Source organism: Monodelphis domestica, chromosome 7 (assembly GCF_027887165.1).
Source record: "Monodelphis domestica isolate mMonDom1 chromosome 7, mMonDom1.pri, whole genome shotgun sequence".
Classification (NCBI taxonomy): Eukaryota; Metazoa; Chordata; class Mammalia; order Didelphimorphia; family Didelphidae; genus Monodelphis; species Monodelphis domestica.
Genome location: NC_077233.1, coordinates 69,214,231 through 69,235,092, shown reverse-complemented (window position 1 = coordinate 69,235,092; position 20,862 = coordinate 69,214,231). Strand labels below are relative to the sequence as shown.

The 20,862-nt window shown below is 38.2% G+C and overlaps 1 protein-coding gene across 1 annotated transcript in view; it reads left to right on the top strand.

Annotated features, from left to right (window-relative positions):
* Nucleotides 1–19,923, top strand: part of EGFR (epidermal growth factor receptor) — a 250,024-nt gene extending 230,101 nt beyond the window's left edge. Inside the window, exons 23-28 of the mRNA XM_007500384.3 lie at nt 630–776; nt 4,682–4,779; nt 7,142–7,309; nt 7,638–7,685; nt 7,947–8,049; nt 9,671–19,923. Of these exons, the coding sequence (XP_007500446.2) occupies nt 630–776; nt 4,682–4,779; nt 7,142–7,309; nt 7,638–7,685; nt 7,947–8,049; nt 9,671–10,044 (938 nt within the window). The 3' untranslated portion in view covers nt 10,045–19,923. The remainder of the gene's footprint in view (nt 1–629; nt 777–4,681; nt 4,780–7,141; nt 7,310–7,637; nt 7,686–7,946; nt 8,050–9,670) is intronic.
* Nucleotides 19,924–20,862: the final 939 nt, after the last annotated feature.

Here is a 20,862-nt window from a genome sequence, read left to right as displayed (position 1 = left end):
AGTGTCCAGAGCATCCAGAGTTCTATCCTCGGACTCTGTGTGGAGGCTTACTATCACACTGAACTCTTTTTCCTTGATTAAAGAGTAATTTTCTGACAAACAAACAAACAAAAACCTTACCTTCTGTCTTAAAATCCACACCAAGCATTGGTTCCAAGGCAGAAGACTGGTAAAGGCTAGGCATTGGGAGTTAAGTGACTTGCCCTGAGTCATATAGCTAGGAAATATCTGAGGCCAAATTTGAACCCAGGACTTCCTATCTCTAGGCATGGCTTTCTATCCACTGACCCCCCTAGCTGCCCCCAATGGGTTTTTCCTGTAACTTGGTTTCCTAACCAATTTCAATATATTTTATTGTGTGATTGACCAGGAGTCAGGAAAATTTTGGTATTTCTATTTCAGGCACTTACTCTTTGAGTTTAGGGATCTTTTTTTCCCCCTATCATCTCCTCCGGCTGCACCAAGAAATAAAAAGCCCTCATCTCCAGGACAAAGCATAAAGTGAAGATCCAGAAGACAGACATCTGGATCTTTTAGACGACTAGAGAATTAGGTCTGGTTACTGACTCAATAAGTGACCATTTTCTTCCACTTCCTTTCCCCCTTCCCCACCCCCCCAACTTCTGCAGGTGTCACCGTGTGGGAGCTGATGACGTTTGGGTCCAAGCCTTACGATGGGATCCCTGCAAGTGACATTTCATCGATATTAGAGAAAGGGGAGCGCCTTCCTCAGCCACCCATCTGCACCATTGATGTCTACATGATCATGGTCAAATGTGAGTTGGAATGGTGGGGCTGCACTCACCCCATTCAATTCAATTCCTTTTTTTTTAAATAACCCTTACCTTCTATGTTAGAATTGATACAAATATTGATTCCTAGGCAGAAGAGGGGTAAGAGCTAGGCAATGGGGGTTAAGTGACTTGCCCAGGGTCATACAGCTAGGAAGTGTCTTATTTGAACCAAGGACCTTCTAGCCCCAGACCTAAGCTCTCTATCCACTGAACCCACCCAGCCACCCCTTCAGTTCGATTTTGTTTAAATTCAGCAAACATTTATTAAGTTCCTATTACATTCAAAATACTATACTAAGTCTGGAGATATAAAAACAACAGTACCTGCCCTCAAGGAGATTGCATTCTACTGAAAGGCAAAGTGTAAAAATTAAATTATATTTTTAATAATAAAAATATTATATTTTAAGAGGTTTATTAAGGATCACTAGAAATCAAGGAATAAAGAAGATACAAAATAAAAACCACGTGCCCATGGCTGATTAGCCCATTTAAAATCCCCGCATTTAGCTTACCACTATACTTGCTACATCTTTGCAAAGGATGGAAGAGAGCGTAGGAGGCTTTACTGCCAGTTAAATACCAATTGTGATCTACAACGTGGAGACTCAGGAGAGATTATAGGGAATTCTGGGAAATACCAAGGACTTCTGAAGAATGAAGTCTAGATTTAAAAATCTTCATTTTTACAAAAGACATCCACATAGAGCAATAAATACAAAAATACGAGGCTTCCGCAAAGTTACTAGATGTAACACGTAAGTCATCAAAACTTAAAACGTCACAAAGGCTTTTCAAACAACAAAAATTTATTAAACACAAAACAAAAGTCATTAAAGCTTAAAACAGCTCTTGGGCTTTGGGGACAATGAAAATTGATTAAATAGAACATACAAGTCATTAAAACTCAAAACTGCAGTTTAATGACAATTTTCATTGTCCCCAATCAAAAACTGCAGTTTTGAGTTTTAATGACTTATGTGTTATATTATATGTGTGTGTGTGTATTTGTGTGTGTGTGTGTGTGTGTGTGTGTATTAATGACATGTGTTGGAAGACTGGGAGAGGTGATGGTGTAGGCGATGACACTCCTTTAAGTACAGTTATTTGCCTCTCGGTCTTTTCCACGAGAATACATGCTTCCTGAAAGCAGGGCAATGACAGGTTTTGACTCTCTCTCTATCCCCCACTCTTAGCACAGTGCCCAGCATGTAATAAACACTTAATAAAGGTCTGTCCCGCAACAAAAGACAGTGAAGCATTCCAGGCAGCAGAGATGAGGAGGGAGATCATCCCAGGGATGAAATCCAGACAGTACAGCATCATGGAAGTGGGAAATGGAATGTGGTGATGGGGAACTGGCCATCGGTCTCTTTAACTGGACTGTAGAGCACGTGAGCAGTTTACAGAATAAAACTGGTCAGAAAAGTCAACGGCGCTAGAATGCCTTCATGGGACAGAAAGGACTCTGCTGTTGTGATCCCCTTGAGTTTAACTGAAATTCCAAGGCGAGGAGGGCAGAGGGGAGTTTTTTCTATGTAGAAATCCAGGAATAATTTCCAATTAAGAGACAAAAGTCCCAGAAACCCACATAAATATGCCCTTTAACCATTATTCAGAGGGCTGAGGGCTGAGTCATCGAACAATTTGACCTGACACTTGTCTGGGTTTGAAATTATATAAATAAACTGAAGCTCAGCTTGTACTGTAGCAGGAACAGTTCCTGTCGGCTCAGTCACTTGATGGAATCCCAAACCACTGGGAATTAGTTTGGAGGCCTGTTTCCACAGAAACTGGGTGGCTTAAAAAAGAAAAAAGAAAAAAAAAGAGGCATTTTTTTTTTAAAAGCCTAAGACTGGATAACCACATACAGCTGTTAGAAGAACCCTTTCTATTTGGGATGAGGACCAGTACACAGTTTATGGGAAGATAACTCCCACTTTGTTGTTTTTAAATATTTTCCAAAGTCAAACCTAGATGAAGGCCTAGATGAAAGAAATTACCCCAGTCTCATCGCCCATGGAGGAAGCTGGGGAGAGCCAGCTCTACAAGTCATGCAAGCCAGTATTAGATAGCATAATGAGCATCACCTGATTATCCTAATGTCAATATCGGGATGGCTCTGCTTAGCGATGGCTTGTCATGGAATCTGGGGGTGTTTACTACAGTGTATTATAAACATATCCCCATGAGAAGAAGCTTGCTGCTTCTGTGCCTTGGAAGTCAGCTCTGATGTCTGCTCTTTGGACCTGCCAATAGGGAACTATTATTTGGTATCTAGTCTTTCATTCTGGACCTCTTTGGGTCTTTTTTTTTCTCTTTTCTTTTCTTTTCTTTTCTCTTCTTTTCTTTTCTTTTCTTTTTGTTTGGAATTTTCCTTTTTTTTCTTTTTCTTTTTCTTTTGTTTTTTGGCTTTCAAGATGCTCACAAGAACTATGATAGGATAAAACTGTAGCTCTACAAGGAAGTAGTTTCCTATTTAAATGAAACTGTTCCACATAAACCCTGCTAACTGAAGATAAGGAAAGCAATTATAGTGGCCATATCTGAAAAGGGATTAAAATGTTTTTCATTTCCACAAGAAGCTAGCTGTCTGCTCCTCTAGTTCTCCATGTATTTTTCATTACTTTTCCCCAAGGTTACCTTCTTTCTTTTTTATTTAAACCCTTACCTTCTGTCCTAGAATTAATACTATATAGTGATTTTAAGGCAAAAGAGTGGTAAGAGCTAGGCAGTGGAGAGGTGAAGTAACTTGCCCAGAGTCACACAATTAGAAGTGTCTGAAACTGGATTTTGAGCCCAGGATTTCCCATCTCTAGGCCTGGCTCTCCATTCCCTGAGTCACCTAGCTGCCTGCAAAAGCATTTAAGCCCTTGGCTTTTTTTTATTTGTTTGTTTTTGTTTATTCTGTCTTAGTATCAATTCTAAGAAAAAAGAGCCCCAAAAGTAAGACAATTAGGGTTAAGTGACTAGGTCACACAACTAAGCAATATCAGAGGTCAGATTTGAACCCAGATCCTCCAGACTCGAGTCCTAGAGTTCTATCTACTTTGTTTCTTAGCCACCCATACTCCAGAATTTCTTAACCAGAAGACTGTAATTTTTTTTAAACCCTGATAACTATATCACCATATAATTGGTTTTCTTTCATAATCATGTGTATTCCATTAATCATTTAAAAACATTTTTGTGGAGAGATCCAGACAGCATGGTGAAAAGATAGTTAAGAACCCCTTTCTTAGTTAGATTAAGCTAATACTTTTTGGACTAATGACAGCTCTTCTGTATATAATAGTACTGATGAGCTTCAGGATCCTTGGAATAATAGTCTTTATTTCTCAGAAAATTGAGTCATAATCCATTGTCACACAACCATGTTTAGAAGCCTTTTGAGTTTGATAAGATTTATATTTTACTGACATAATCTCTGAGAATCCAGTGTCATCTCTACCATGATGTGGCACTGGAGAAGGACTACAGTGGATGTAGAAAAAAATCGCCCCATTAAAGTCTTTTGACTAAGGAGGGATCTGTGCTCATCTGTCAAACCTAAGGTATTTACCCTGAACAGTGGTCAATATAGACTATCTGGAATCTATGGGGTTAATTGGACTAAAATGCACTTCTTTTTTGTTGTTTAAACATAGTTATATATGTATTTTTCCTACCTATTTTTTTTGCTTTATTTTATTTATTTATGTTTATATATTCGATATATTTTATAAATAAATATATGATATATTTCTATAATATTCTGTAATATATAATAATATATTTATATTAATTAATATATCATCACATATTAATTAAATATATTTTATTTATTTATGTTGCTTTGTTTTACTATTGTTTTGGGTATTTTTTAAAATTTTGTTTTGCTTCTCCAGGCTGGATGATAGATGCTGATAGTCGCCCCAAGTTTCGTGAGTTAATCATAGAATTCTCTAAAATGGCCCGTGATCCCCAACGCTACCTTGTTATACAGGTAATGACCCTTTGTACTCATTTTGACCAATGGGAAAATAGCTTTAATGAAGATCAAATCAAAATCAGTCTCTTCAACATAAAAAATATGTTATAACCCTGTTATTGTCCAGTTGCTTAAGGATTGAGGATATACATAAGATCTATAATATGTTAAACATGTGAGTTAAACCTGGAATTGGAATGGGCGAAGAAGATGGTAGATTGCCTTTGACAAATTACAAAGTTCTTTTCATAATCTCAAATTTCTTGCAGAAACAAAAGGCTCGTGTTTTTAAAAACTATATTTGTCCAATGTTACTGTGTAGGTAAGAGTCATGGAATTTTACAGTGACCAAAAAATGGAACATTAGTATCACACTGAGGGTGATGGAAAGGTCAATGGTAGATAGAAAGAGACTATAATAATAAGGGTTGTCAACAGAGAAATATATGAATTGGGTGTGAAGAGCAAGGAATAACCAATGGGCTATTTGTGTGAGTTCCATTGGTATCCTCCCAGTGTCAAGAGAAAGTAAGATTGATCACCTAGATATTGGATGGACCATTTGTGATAAATTTATAGGATGTTGGACATGAGTCCAACAGGATGGGTAGGCTATAATCTGTATAACAAAACATCATCATTGGATAACACCAACCAATTCAGTAATGTTGGAATATCATGTCATTAACCCAAATCCTAAAATTTTAAAGAGATTTCACCATGCTTCCACTGTGTCTATGTGTGCAGAACACTATGCTGTTATTGTTCAATCATTTCAGATTCCTTATGACCCATTTGGAGTTTTCTTGGCAAAGATACTGGAGTGGTTTGCCATTTCCTTTTCCAGCTCATTTTACAGATAAAAGAAATGAGGCAAACAGGGTTAAGTGACTTGCCTGGGGTCACACAGCTTAATAACTGTCTAAGGTCGGATTTGAACTCTTGGAAATTGAGCCTTCCAGATTCCAAGTTTGGTGCTCTGTCCGCTATGCCACCTAGCTGCCCAGGACAAAACTATGCTGAACAATTAAAAGGCAAAGGGAAGACAGGGTCTTTATTCAAAGTTTTTGAAAATATTTTCCATCAACTAGGGGACTCTCTAGAATTCTCATCATCACTTCTAGTATTATTATCTATTGGCAGAATTCCACATTTATGATGTATTTGTAAAGTAATACAAACTGAAAAGAATCCTAGATAAAAGGTCAAGGAGCTTATGATAGAATCCCATCTGACTTCATCTCTAGATCTCATTCTCAGTTTTCTTCTCTGTAAAAGGCAAGGATTGGAACAAGGACTACTTAGGTACTTTCACAGTTCAAAATCCTATAATATATAGGAACCTGTATACTTTTTTGATTGTTAATAGCTCATTGAACTTATCTAGGCTTCCATCTCCTCATCAATAAAATAATGGAATTGAACAGCTGTTCTATAAGGTTTTAGGAAGTTTGAAAATAACTGGGATAACCTTCATTCTTATTATAAGAAAGGGTTATTCATCTACCAATTTAGCTTATTATAAAACCCAGATTGGAGAACTGGCTACCACTTACTAATTATCTAATTTTACTTCTAAGGGCTTCAGTTTCCCAATCTGGAAAATGTAAGGATTTATCTAACTTCATAAGGTGGCCTTTTATTCTCTGACTAGTCTAGTTGGCAGTGAATGGCAATAAAATAAAGCTAAAATGTGACAGAGAATGCCTCTTTTCTGGTTTTTAGCTTGAATTTCACTTATATCCTAAGATACAAAGACGACATCATGAATACATGATTCTGGGTCTGCTGTTGGTAAATAGAACCTTGCAAATTTGCTAATTTTTAAAAAATGCCAGTCTGCTCTTCTCCTATGAATCAAATTGGCAATGAATGAAATCAATATTTTTTATAACATGTAAACCTAGAACCTAGGTTGTTTTTTGTTTTTTTTTTTTTTACTCTAGACAAGAGTGAATGAGTCTCAACAAGAACAAATAGTATCAGGTTCCCATTCAAAACTGTATATGTGATGTGGTGCTCAAGGGAATGCTGAAGGATTAAAAGGCCTTTCAGACCCAAAGGAAGGAAGCTCTAAAGATAGAATTCAGGGTGGCATGACAAGAAGGATTGAAAATATTTCAAAAGATGGGATGATGAGACCCTGCTCATTGTCCTATGCCACATAGGTGGCCAACTTCTACCTACTTGTAAAAGCAGGTTTTAGATTTACATGAACGAAACCAAAACTAGGTAGCCTTTGTTCCATTTGTACCCCAAAGAGGCATTATATTTGTATTTTTTCTAGCTAAAATGCAGCCTCATATGAAGTCAATATAGCACAGATATTACTATTATGTAATGACTCTTCCTCATAAGATTCCATTTTCTTTGTCAGGGAGATGAAAGAATGCACTTACCAAGCCCCACAGACTCCAAATTTTATCGCACCCTAATGGAAGAGGAGGACATGGAAGATATCGTCGATGCAGATGAGTACCTTATCCCACAGCAAGGGTTCTTCAATAGCCCTTCCACATCTCGGACTCCTCTCCTAAGCTCTCTGGTAAGACGTTATTCCCACCAAAACCATGTCCTACAGAGTCACCACATGCAAACTCACATGAATGAATTCCATTTATAAAAAGGAAAAATTCACATCTCAGGCAGAAACCAGGCACCATTTGTTTATGAATCTCCAAATCAACAGGTTAAAGGAATTTTTCATTATTCTCAACGGGTAATTTTGGAGGCACAGAGAAATAGACAGACAGAAACAGGGCGATGAGGAACTCCTGAGCTGAGCCTTAGCAAGCAGCTAAGAATTCTGATAGGTAGAGCTGAGACTCCATGATGTGTGCTCCCTAAAATAAATTTCTGAATTTCTCTTTCAGAGTGCTACCAGCAATAATTCTGCCACAGTGTGCATTGACAGAAACGGGGTAAGTCTGAACACCTCGTAACCCTCTCCTGTCATTTTTCTGTACCATATCTGTGATAATACTTAATATTTTTATAGTTCCATCTGAACCTTTCTTCCAGTATTTTCCTTCTACACACTAATGAAATCACAGATCCTTAAAATGGTGAAATGTTTTCCCCAATCACTGTCATAAGCAGCCAGTTGAATGGACATAGAGTTAGGCAGCTTTGGTTTTTTTCTTGGTGTAATGATATGTTTACTTTCATTCCTGTGCTAGCAGACTTGTCCTGGAAAGGAAGAAAACTTCATCCAGAGATACAGTTCTGATCCTACTACTGTCTTAACTGAAGACAATGTGGATGACAGCTTCCAGCCCGTACCGGGTAAGTGCATTTGCAACCAACAGATTCATCACCATTTTGCATATGTTTAAAAACCAGAAATTTTATTTTTCAAGATATTTTTTACAGTATACTGGAAGCTATCTTTCACAGCTATAACTAGGATGAAAAGACCAGGGCTTTGATTTGGGGTACCAATAGCTAAGGGGGACTATTTCTCCATGTGGCAGTCTGTTCCCCTGCTTAATGATCCCCCATGAGACCACACAAGTACATGGGTACAACTGCAATGCCCACCATCCCCAGGTCCTGTCACCATGGTGACTCTCTGCACTCATCTCCTTCCACTCCTACAGATTACCAACTGTATTCTCTTGGAAACATACCCCATCACCTGCCCTCCACCAACTAAATGTGTCCCAAAGATGTGAATTTCTGGTTGTGGCTCTGATGGAGTATTTTCCTGTCTTTTGGCTCACAGTTGTTGATACAGAGTCCAAAATATCTAGTTTGTCTTTATGAAAATTTTGAAGAGATATTAAAACACAGTGTTTGGGACAGCATTATATAGTGGGAAAAACACTGGACTTATTTTAATCCTCATTTCTACAAATTTCTAGCTGTAGAAAGGTGAGCAAGTACTTTAGTTTCTCTGTGAATTGGTTGTTCCAAATATAAAATGGGAAATACGTCTTCTTGGACCAATGGCAGAGGGCAAGACTAGATAATTTCTTTAGGTCTCTCCCCTTATCCATAGCTTGAAGATATGTTTCTATATAAATACATGATAAGTAAATTTTAATGAAGCCTTTACTTTGAATTTAACTGGTTGACTGATGTCTCCTATATTTTTTCATTTGAACATGTGCAGATTGCCTATGGTGAGACTCAAACAGCTAATTAAGACAAATAATTGATAGCCCTGGGCTATTTCTCTGTCCTAGCTCTATTGTGGAGCACAAGAGATATTTCCAGAATTATCTCATATAGACTCTTAGTCCCTTCTCACCTTGTCACATTCTTCCCCCAGTAATAATAATTTTAAATTTCTATAGTGACATATAATTGCCAAAGAGCCATGATCACATTTGAACCTCAGAGAATGTTAGGGAAGTCAGACTAAGGAATGGCTATCCCCATTTGCTAATGAGGAATCTAAAGCTTGGAGAGATACGTTGGCATGTCCCTAATCACACAGCTATTAATCGGCATGCCAGGGATTCCACCTCTTAGGCTAGCATTCTTCCCATTACACCAGCAATGAAGAGCAAATTTTAAAGAAGGAAGATGGAATTTAGAGGCAAGAGTTAAAGAAAATGGGGCAGCCAAGTGGCTTGTTTGATAGAAGTCCAGGCCTGGAGTTGGAAAGACCTAAGTTCAAATCTTCCCTTAGACATTTCCTAGCTATGTGACCCTGGACAAGTCAAGTTAACCCCAATTGCCTAGCCCTTAGCACTCTTCTGCCTTGGAACAGATACTTATATTGATTCTAGATAGAAAAGAAGGGTTTTTTTTTTTTTAAAGTTAAAGAAGATAACATTCTCCCAAAGATTTCCTTATACTCCTCCCTACTTACTGTCACCAAGTCACCTGGAGAAAGAACTGTCCAGAGTATGCCTAACTTGACTCATGAAATTCATTCCCCATTTCTTTTTAATTTTAGAATATATAAACCAGTCGGCTCCAAAAAACCCCACAGGCTCTGCCATCCAGAACCCTGTTTATCACAATCAGCCTTTAAATCCAGATGCCTCTAAAGACTCTCTGTACCAAAATTCACACAACAACAGTGCAGTGGACAACCCTGAGTATCTCAACACTACCCAGCCCAACTTGGCCAAAAAGGCATTCGACAGCAATTCCTGCTGGAACCCAACAGCCAAGCACCCGATCAATCTGGACAACCCCGACTACCAACAGGACTTCTTCCCCCAGGAAGCCAAGCCAAATGGGGTTTTTAAAGTCCCTGCTGCGGAAAATCCTGAGTACCTCAGGGTAGCAGCCCAACAAAGCGAATTCATTCAAGCTTCAGCATGACCCTTTGCCAAAAGCCTTTCCACTCTTCCACCTTCATGCTGCCCCAGGACTGAGCTATGGACAGCCAAGGCAGCAAGCATGCGGTGTAGCCACTCACTCACACCTTTCCTTTCAAGCCCATGGGCCAAACATTGCCACAGTTGGCTTTAATTTCCTTTGGTACGTTCTGGGGCCTATCTTCCATTGGAATTGTCCCCTTACCTGGGCACATAATGGAGTCAATCCCAGGCAGAATATTTGCGAGAGACAAATTACTGGTGCACTCCTTCATCTTTAATCTGTGAGGCTTCCTAAATCAACAGCAAGATGCCCAGGGAACATGTTTTTCCGTTTGTACAGAAGTTGTTATTTTTTTCTATGCCGTACATTTGAAAAAATAATAATATTGTTTGTAAGCTCTTCTTTTTCTTAAAAGATCCCATTGGTACATTCGTGAAAGAGATGTTTATTGACTATGACATGCATTACCCAGAAGTGACTCAAACTGCATCAAGACAAAGACAAGACAAAGAAGCAGATGATGTGATTAAAGGAAATGGGTTTTGAGTTTCTCTGACATAGTCAACTTAACATTTGATTCCACTGGCTTTGTCCTCAGCATCCTTATTTACAAGCCAGAGGCCAAGAAGGAACACTTCTGGGTTGCTGCGCCATCAACTCATGATAAAAAAAAAAAAAAGAACCAGACCATGTCGTTCTGGCCACAAGAGTTATGGAAATGGAAAGGAAGAAGGCTCTCCCTATACTTTATTGTAAATGTGCCCACGGTACTTCAGGTTGTTATTTTTTTAAGTGTTTTCTGATCATGAATACTAGTCTGACTCTCCTTTTTCATTCCCTGTCTTTGCAAGGACACTTGTTAAAATGTTTTCCCTCAGTGCTTCTATAATGGAACTTGGGAAGTGGGGAGGGAGTAAAAACCCTAAAACAAAAACAGCCAAATGCTGCTGCTCCCTTTTGAAAGTGGTGAAAGAAAACTCTTTGATCTTTTAAAAACTTTATTAAAAGGAAAAAAAAAACCCATTGGAGTTCCCTAGCTGAAATTAACTAACCTACCACACACACAGGCAAACTTCTCAAAGTGCCCTCCTAGGTGCGGGATTGGTCCTTATATCGACCAATCCTACACCCAAAGTAAGGGGCGTGGCCCCTCCCTAGCACAGGACTGGTCCAATTTAAGACCAATGGGGTTGGGGACGTGGTCCCTCCCTAGCACAGGATTGGTCCATTCAAGACCAATCCCACGCCAGGAAGTAGGAAGGAGGGACCCCTGGGGCATGCTGGGGAATGCAGTCCCCTCCCCCATCACAATATTTTAAAACCCAGTTTTTAGCCACCCTTATTTAGACAAAGCACCTTTCTTTAAGATGAGAAATGCAAACAGCAGTTTGCAAGCCCAAGCAAGAACGTGAGTCTCCATACCCAAGTGTTTACCTAAACACTAAAATGAATATAAACCTAAAAATGAAGAAATTCAAAAGAAAAAATAATTGAAATTTTCTAAACACTACTTTAGTTAACCCATGGAAATTAGGCCTTAAGTTGCTAATTTTATTTTTAAGAAAATTTAATAAATAAGCTACTTTATTCACTACGTAAAATATTCCCTAATGCATTTCCCCCAAAATCCTTTCCTTAACCCTTTTCAGGTTGCAAAAAATGGGCCCAATCCTGTGGAAAACTATAGAGTATCTTATAACTCTATTTCTGTGTGGGGCTCTATTTTTCAAAGAAGAAATGCAAAGGCAATAATTGAGAGGATGCAATAAAAATCCTTAATACTAAATATTGAATTTGAAGTTAATGGCTGTGTCTCCACAATAGTCCACAAATATTTTGTGATGGGGGAAATGGAGATGAAGACCTAAGGTTTGTAAAGATACCCAATATGTATTCATTTTAAAAAGGAAGGACTACACCATGTCAAGACAGCTAAACAGGTTGGAGTAGTTTTTCAAATGTCTGAAGCTCCTATCCCACCTGATCTACTAAAGACATTAAATGATTGGCAGATAAATCCTACTAGGACACCAAGTTTGCAAAGAGAGCCCAAGACAATGTAATGCCAAACCAATAGCTGCAGAGCAGCTTCCCAGGCATGAATTGGTTCTGAGGTCTTGGTATTGGGAGCATATAAGTGGTCTACCCATGAAATTATGGTCTTACCCTAGAAAGTGCTTCTGTTACTTCAAGATAATGGGTGCCCCAAAGAGAGTTTTCTAACAAAAACGTTCAAGCCTGTCTCCTTGGAAATGCAGTGAATGTTTCTTTTGTTTCTTAACTACTAGGTAACCATATTTCTGACTCAGACCTCAACATAACAGGTAGAAATACAATTTATATTATCTGTTTTAGGCAAGAATTTTTTTACCTTGATAGTTATACTTCTTGCATTCCCAGAGTTATCTGGGTAGCTTTTATCCATCAACTTTTACTATTTTCTTTTTTTTAATGGAAAAATGAAGCAGTATTTACAAGAAAAGATAATCTTGAGTCATCATTGGTAGATTTCAGTTTTCATTTTATCATTCTAGTCAAGAAAAGTACTTACCTCGTAGTTTCTTATTATCAGAAAAGCAACAGTAATTCATGTAATTCTCTCTCAATAGCTATTAGAAAAGAATGACTGAAATTCAGATAAAATATAGCAATGAGAAGGCAAGATGGGTTTTTAATTTTATATTTTTTCCTACCATAAACTGTAGCGTACTGTAACACTCCCCCCCAACTAATTAGTTTATGAATTCTTCAGAACTTGAAAATTTCCAGATACAAATCTAGCTGAAATACTCTGGAGAATTTTAAGTTGTGTGTCAGCAAGTGATTTTTCACATAATATATACCTAATTCAATAGAATTGAACAGAATCTCTTTAACTCCAAGCCTCTATCCATCAAATACTCTACCATTCAGCATAAGATCTGCTGTCCTATAGGTCAGTCATGGGGACTGAAGTCAGAGACTAAACTTTAAGGAAGTGGAGAATGGGGCATGAATTTCTGTTTTAATTGGGGGGGTTATTAACATTTAAAATATAAATGTGACGTGGTGATGGTTCTCACTAATACCAAACCATTGATGCTAACATTCATTTTAACAAAACTATCTCTGCGATCAATCATTCGATGGCATCAGTCCATATAAAGCATTCAAATACAGTTAACATAGGTGGCACATTTTTCAAAATCAGATGCTATCAGCACAGGAGTCAAAACCAGAATGGGAAAACCAAGGCTTTCTCCCAGGAATGAATTGTAAAAGATGTTCCTAGTATTTGTAGTTCTTCAACCTAGAGAAACAGAACTTGCCACTTTTGTAAAATAGAAAGATGCCTGTTAGTAGACTTAAGGGGAGCTTCTTCCCCCCCACACACACTCTGTTCCTTAACCATTTCTCTATGCTTTATTCTCCTAAATAGGAACTACATGCCATTTTCTGAGGATTTCGTATCCCCCTCAATAAAGTTACCTCCTGAATGAAGGGGCTCATCTTTCCATTAACTTAGATGAAATTTATGGCACTTTACTGGAGCACACAAACAGACACACTCACACATCCTGGTTATAGCCCTGAATAGCATTCATATTCCCTCAGCATAATGAAAATCCATTTCCTCCCCAATGAGATGAGCAGGTTGGGTTGCATAGTCCCTAAAATCCCGTTAGCTCTAACAATCTCTATACCAGTGTCCTTTACAACTCTGTAATCCATAAAGTATGAACGTGGTGCAAAACCTTCATTAAATAGATTAGAAAACATAAGGTATCAATGATTTGCTAATAATTGGAGAAGGCATTTTCAAATGATTTTCCAAACACAAATTTAAGGTCTGACTTAAAAAATGACCCAAGAAAGACTAAATTGCATTTTGCTTGCCCACGTGAATGCCAGTGACATACCTGGACATCTCCTGAACCCCCATTCCCTATGGATACCGCTGCTTTGTCATTGTAGGGATGTTCAAATCGATTCCCTTGGTGGTTGAACTAGAATTACTAATAGGCAAATCTAAGACCATCGGGACCCTATTTAGAAAGAGGGACACAGTCACTGTGGTTTCCTAGTACTTCTAGAAAAGTCCAGAAAGTGGGTTGATCCAAATAGTCATGGCTGTTAGAAAAATGCAGGTGCAGAAAGCAGAAAGTAGAAATGCCAATGCCTCGTGACCAGCTCAGTTGCCAGCCTCATTTCCCAAAGACAAAGAGACTCAGAGGATTTTTCTTTGTAAGCTAAACAATGTAGTAGGAAGCCGACAGCTGGCACTGAGGTGATTTCATTTCTACACAGGGGGAGGCTCCACTCAGTTACCTAATTCTTGAGCATTTTCTGTCCTCATCAAGAATGAGCAGAATAATGTCATTTGGACCCAATGGGAAACTCCAAAATCCTGAGAGAGGTCACCCCACTGAGACTCCGCTGGTTTGGGGTTGAGATTGGACAACCCAGCCTTAAAGGTTTAAAATCAGAGGGCTGGCCTGAATGCTCTCCAGGCTTCAGCCTCAACTTGTCTGAAAGCTAATTCTTTCAGATGAACAGAGGCCATCCAAGAGTTCTTAAAGCTTCCGACGTGTCGTTTGCTTCTTCCCATGCCTTTGCTCACTTTATTGACTTTTAAGTCCCATTAAACTATCCCCAATGATCCACATTTCTATCATTTCAGCCTCCCACCCCAACCTGAAAGGCTGATACCACTCTATCCATCCATCATACCCCTTTCCTGTTATATGTGTTGAGATATTGATGTAGAAAATATGGTGAAAAGTAATAACCGCGTGTGTATTTCATTATTAGCCTCTTCGTTTGTCATTTCAGATAAGACTGTTTTCCCAGGACTTCTTTTTCAGGCTGTCCCTTGAGAGACATAAAGTTCAAAGAATAAGGAAAGATGTATAATTCCCTGAGAAAAGATGGGCACTATCCTCCTTAGCTCACATGGTTGTGCTTTCATCAGTGACTACTCTTACCCAACAGTTGTCAGATTAAACCTTTGGGCAGCCTTATCCTGCTTTAACTGGATGGATCTAGGTGTTTTTCCTTTCACTGAATTTACTTAAAAACCTATGGTTCTATTCTGACTAAACGTTGTAAAGGGCCTTAGAAGTCCATTGAGAAATATGTATGAAAATTAGTCCATTTACCCCATGCTCTTGGCAATATACTTTTACTACTGATTTAAATAATCCCCCCCCCAACCTCCCAGGAACAAATTTGGTAGTTAAGCAAGATGGCAAAGTATGGCAGAAAAAGACCTGGAATTTGAGGCCAGGGCCAAGGATTCTTATGCTAGTAACTTGTATGACCTTGGAAAACTCATTTCACTTAAGGATTACAGTTGGTTCATCTACAAAATAATAGCTATCATATTACAGAAATCCATCACACCCCACCATAGACCCACCCCAATCCCCAAGATCAGGGCAGCATAAAAGACATTGACAGTAATAGGAGAATTCATTCATTGATTTAGGGTTTATTCTTATATTTGGATTTATCAAAAATATTGGTTCCTATATTGCTTGCTTTTTATTGCCATGACTTTATTCAGTTGTTGGTAATTAGAGGTGTGTGAGTGTTTGGAATTTATCATTTTTAAGACACCCCCTTTGTACTTCCAGTTTAGGCACATGTTACAGAAATTCCTGGTGCAGAAATGATAGCAATAATATTTGGTTTTCATACAGCACTTTAGAGTTTGCAAAGCTCAAGAGATAGAAAGAGATGGCTAAGGGTTTGAACCAGTGATTTTATTAGTGTAAGAGATTCTCTTCACCATTGTAGAGCAACACCTTTCTCTATAATTTAAAGTTCAAAATGAGTCTTAAAGAGGTGATTAGAATCTTAAGAAGTTAAGTGACTCTTGCCCAGGACCATGTAGTCAGTGTATTTGTCAGAGGTGGGATTTGAAACCATGTTTGGGGATCCCAAGTCCATCATTCAATCCACTATACCACACTCTGTCCACTTTATGGATATCTACTCCATCTACTATACCACACTATTTATGAATGTTAGTATCCTTTAAATCTTCCCTTATATTTCAGTGTGGATCTTGAGGGCAATTAGAGTGGTTTCTTTGGTAGAATAATTAGGTGACTCTAAGTAGGACTTCACTGGAGAAATGGCAAGATTATGCACTTTGACATTTTGTATTTCCTGATGGACAAATACAAAAAATACATATATAAGCTCCATTTTTCCGATGACTACCGAGTTTACTGGATTTCTCTTTTAATTTTTTTTCTTCCTTTGGCTTGTGCAGTGAGTAAATATATTACAACAGGACACTATCCCCTTGGCAAGAGGCAATATAAGTACATAAGAAGAAAACTGTACCAATTGGGAATATTGTATATGTTTTAACTGCCAATGCTCTTGTTTAAGGGGCATCTTTTTTTAAAAAACTATTAAAAATTAACTCCCAAACAGGTTTCTTCTACAAGAATTTTATTTTTCTAACTTTGCCAATACAAAGAAAGACTGCCTGTAAGAAGACACTTGAAATTTTAGGATCTTTTTGTTTATTTTTTTTAAGTTTTTTTTTAGAAAATCCATTTTTTTGTGAGAAGAAAAAAAAATCATTAATAGACTCCCAAAGGGCTCCTTTCATTTATTTAGCACTTTACTACTTGCTATCTGCTTTCCTTACAAGAGCCCTATGAGACAGATCTTGCAAGAATAGTTAAACTTCTTAACTGATAAAGAAAATGAGGCTCTGAGAACTTAAATGACTTGTCCATGAGCAGAAAGCTAGAAAGTGTTTCAGTTGGGATTTGAACCCAAATATTTCCTTGACACTATTTTGGTGTATCTCTCCCACTTTCTTTGAGTGAATCAATCTGAGCTATAGCATCTCTGCCTTATTATTGGAGATATTGGAGATGTTGTGGGTGAGGGCTCAGGCCCAATTACCCAACATATGGAGCAGAAAGTTGTTGCTACTTTTCAAAGTAAAATTTCCGTCACTAAGGTCTAGGGAAGGGATCACATTGGGTTTTAGCATTTCTGCCCTCTAACTTGGTTGGGTTCCAACTGGATTGAGTCACCTTCACTTGAAACATTTGTCCTTTTTCTAGAAATTGAAGTCCCTGTGGTGCATGCTGTCTTTTAATTCCTATAACAGCACTTTAATAAATAACATCCCATTCCCCAATATCTCTCTGTGCCCCTACCCCCACCAGGAGAAAGTGATATCACTTTTGGAAGTGATTTTTCCTTGATTTTTCCTGATTTTCCTAAGGAATTATCAAGCCAACAAGAGAGGTTATATGAGGACACATATATACATTATACCTATAATATTATATAAATCAACAAGAATATAACATATTTGGACAATTTAAAAATATTTCCCAATGAATAAGAATAGATTTTAAATGAGTTCCATTTTGATGCCTAGCCACTTAGAGGTCCCTATTCACTGGATTTGAATACAGATTCTATTGCTAAAGGTACCAGGGTGGCATTACCATTTGTTTCCTCATATGTAAAATGAAGGCTTTGGAATGGATGATTTGGGGCGGACTCTCCAACTCTGAATCCTATGATTCTGTGAACCTCAGTCCCAAGTCACTCCATGCCAGATTCAGTTCCATTCACTATGCATCTGCCATGTGCTGGGTACTTTGCTTAGTTCTGGGATACAGAGACAAAAAGGGAAATGGTCCCCACCTTTGAGAAGCTTCTATTTGATTGTATCTGCAACCATGTTGTACAGAAACTAGGATAGAATCTTGCAATTTGGGAAGGGATGATTGGGGGAGAATGGTACGTAAATTTGCACAGGCATGTGTATAAACTAAAAAAAAAATGGTGGAGAAAAGGGCAGGAGGTGGGTAATGGTAACCATAAGGCAGTCTACTATTTTTTTTTTCTTTTTTGGGAATTCCAGAAGTAGCTCCTTATAAAATTAGGGAAATAAACTCTCCCTCCTTTGGCTACACAGAAATTGTTGCCTCACTGTTGTAGGAAGAAAGAAGCTCTTCCTAAAGCTATCTAAAAACATTCCACTACTGTGGAGTAATAGGTGATAAGACGGGTTTTCAGGTATGTTACATTGGTAGTCGAATGGTTCTCATGATGTCAAGTCCAAGAAAGGTATTCTTGCCCATATGATAAATGTGTTTTCAATGTATTAACTCCTGGGACAAAAAAAAAGAGCATTATATCATGTTGTATGTATAGGGGGAAACCGTCAATGTTTGTCCAGGACTCCCTAGGTCATTTTGTCTCTTCTCTCAAACAAAAGAAGCAGCAAGAGATCACAGTCTTATCCCTACAACACATAACACTACAAACAATTCACATAAACCCATTCTCTATTTTAACAACAATATTGTTCATCTAATTCGCATCTAAGATAGCAGACTTGAGACATGATCTGATTAATCTCTTGAAAATTAATTGAGATCCCGTGGATCCACTGACCAGTTTTAGACTGGTAACAGTATAGGTATTTACTAACCAGGTAACAAGGTCTTCCTTTTAGGGACTGTTCCAGCAATATCTTTGTAGATTTCTCCATATACGGTACTTTTTAACAATTTAGTTATGCCAGAATGAAACACTTTGTACACATGAGAAGAAGCAAGACTTTTCTATGGTTTCTACTATGAATCAGAAATACTGGTCGTTTGTATATTAAGTGATGAAAATAAGGTGTATATTATTCATTGTTTTTTAACTTTTGAAAACCTATATTGTAATAATGATGTTTCCTTTTTCTCCCAAATAATGCTGTATTGTTAATGGAATAGATGATAGTCACAAAAGACTTAATGTTGCTGTTTTTATATGCTGCATATGAACTTGTTTTTAACCAAGAAAAAAAAAAAACTTAGAATGGAGACATCTCCAGGATTCCATGTACTCAAACGTAGAAACTGTATTTCTCCCATGAGTATTTTGATTTTCCTCTCTTCATATCCAGAATTAATGATTAAATTCACCAGGTGCATTCTCAACAAGAGTCTCGAGCTCTAATAGCATCTTCCAACCCTACCCTCTCATTCCTGATGAATGTCTTTGGGAAGTGTTCTGTCCCTCCATGGTTTCTTCCAGCCTTTTGTCCTCCTGGCAGTCTCAGCAGAACTCAGGGAGAACTCTTGATGGAAGAGATTTCTTGTTGCAGGCCAAGTTGTTTTTTTTCCTCCTCCCAGTCTTCAAAGGGAACAGAAGTCCCTTTGTAATCCCGGCCACAAGTTCTGAAACCCAAAAGGGATTCCCATTCTGAGCTCCTGAGGAACAACATCAGATAGGGCCACACAATCAGCCATTCACCAGATGAATGCTTTTTTTTTTTTTAATGGGTTTGTGCTTAGATTGTCCTTGTAAGAATATCCCCTCCAGTGCAGCACAAGACACCAGGGAGGGTGAACATTAATAAGGAAAACCAAAAGCAGCCCCAAAACTTACACATCAAAGAAATCAATCAGAAGCCTCTGGCCGGAGGAGGGAAAAACAATCCCTAGAATGTGAAATGGAGAAAAAGTAACTGAAACTTCTGTTCAGTCTTCTGCAGAGAAGCCACATATTGGTTCTCCTTTGAACAAGCATTAATCTTTAACCTAGTAAATTCAGAAGAGTGACTTCTTATATGGTACGAACTGGCGGAGGGAAAGTTCAGCTCCCTTCACTCATGTTAGTGGTAACAAGGCAGTGGGGCATAGGCTTAGGTGTAAATTCATCCTCCTCTTTTAGAAGATGGAAACAGACCAATTTACAGAAGGATCTGAGTCAGCAAGATGGTTAATGGCAAAAGATTGAGCACTGGGGAATGTGGTTCATAAAATGAGCTATGGAGAGAGGAAATCACCTGGAAATTTCTCTAGTATATTAGCAATGCTTAACATTTTTATTTTAATAAATACTTGGGAAAATAAAGGCGCGTTGTTTCTGTGTTCTTCCCCCTGATGACTATATAAGGAGATTGAAATAGATGATCTTTAAGGATGCTGAAAACTCTAAAAATCTCCAAGTACCTACCAACTCTGGGCTGACCACAGAATGTTTACTTCAAGTAGAAGGCTTAGAAGAAAGAGTCAAATCTGCAATAACCAATCACAAAACCTCAAAATTGGAAGTCACCTCAGAGGCTTTTTAATCCAACCTAGATCTGAACAAGAATCTCCTCTAATAAGAATCACATTTATGTGGAACTTTAAGGATTGGAAAGTGCCTTATAAACATTATCTCATTTGATCCTCATAACAACCTTGTGAGGGAGATGCTATTATCATCTCTACTTTGCAGATGAAGAAACAGAGGCAGAAAGAGCTTAGATGACTGACTAGCCCAAGGAACAAGCCCAAATTTGATCTCAGGTCTTCCTTCAGATCCAACACTCTATCCACTATTCTACCTAGTTGCCTCTACAAATTCCTCAACAAATGATTGTTCAGCCTTCACCTGAAGACTCTAAATGAGAGGCATCTCCTCTACTTGTTGAGATAGTCCATTCCACATCATGGAAAGTTCTAATTGTTAGTCAGTTTTTCCTTACATCAAGCTAAATCTGTCCCTCTTTAGTTTCTACCCATTCATTTTTCCTGGCTTTGCCTTCTGGGGCCAAACAGAGAGAAAAAAATATGCCTTATCCATGTATATTCTTCAAGTATTTAAAGACAGCTATGAGGTCCTCCTTAAGATTTTCTTCTCCAAATTAAACATTCCCAGAGCCTTCAACATAATATTCAAATAGCAAGATCTTAAGGTTCTTAATGAACTAGGTTGCCTTCCTCTCTGTCCCCTCCAGTTTGTCAGTATCCCTCCAAAAGTGTCTCCCAAAACTGAGCACAACACTCAAGCCGCTACACCCTGGAC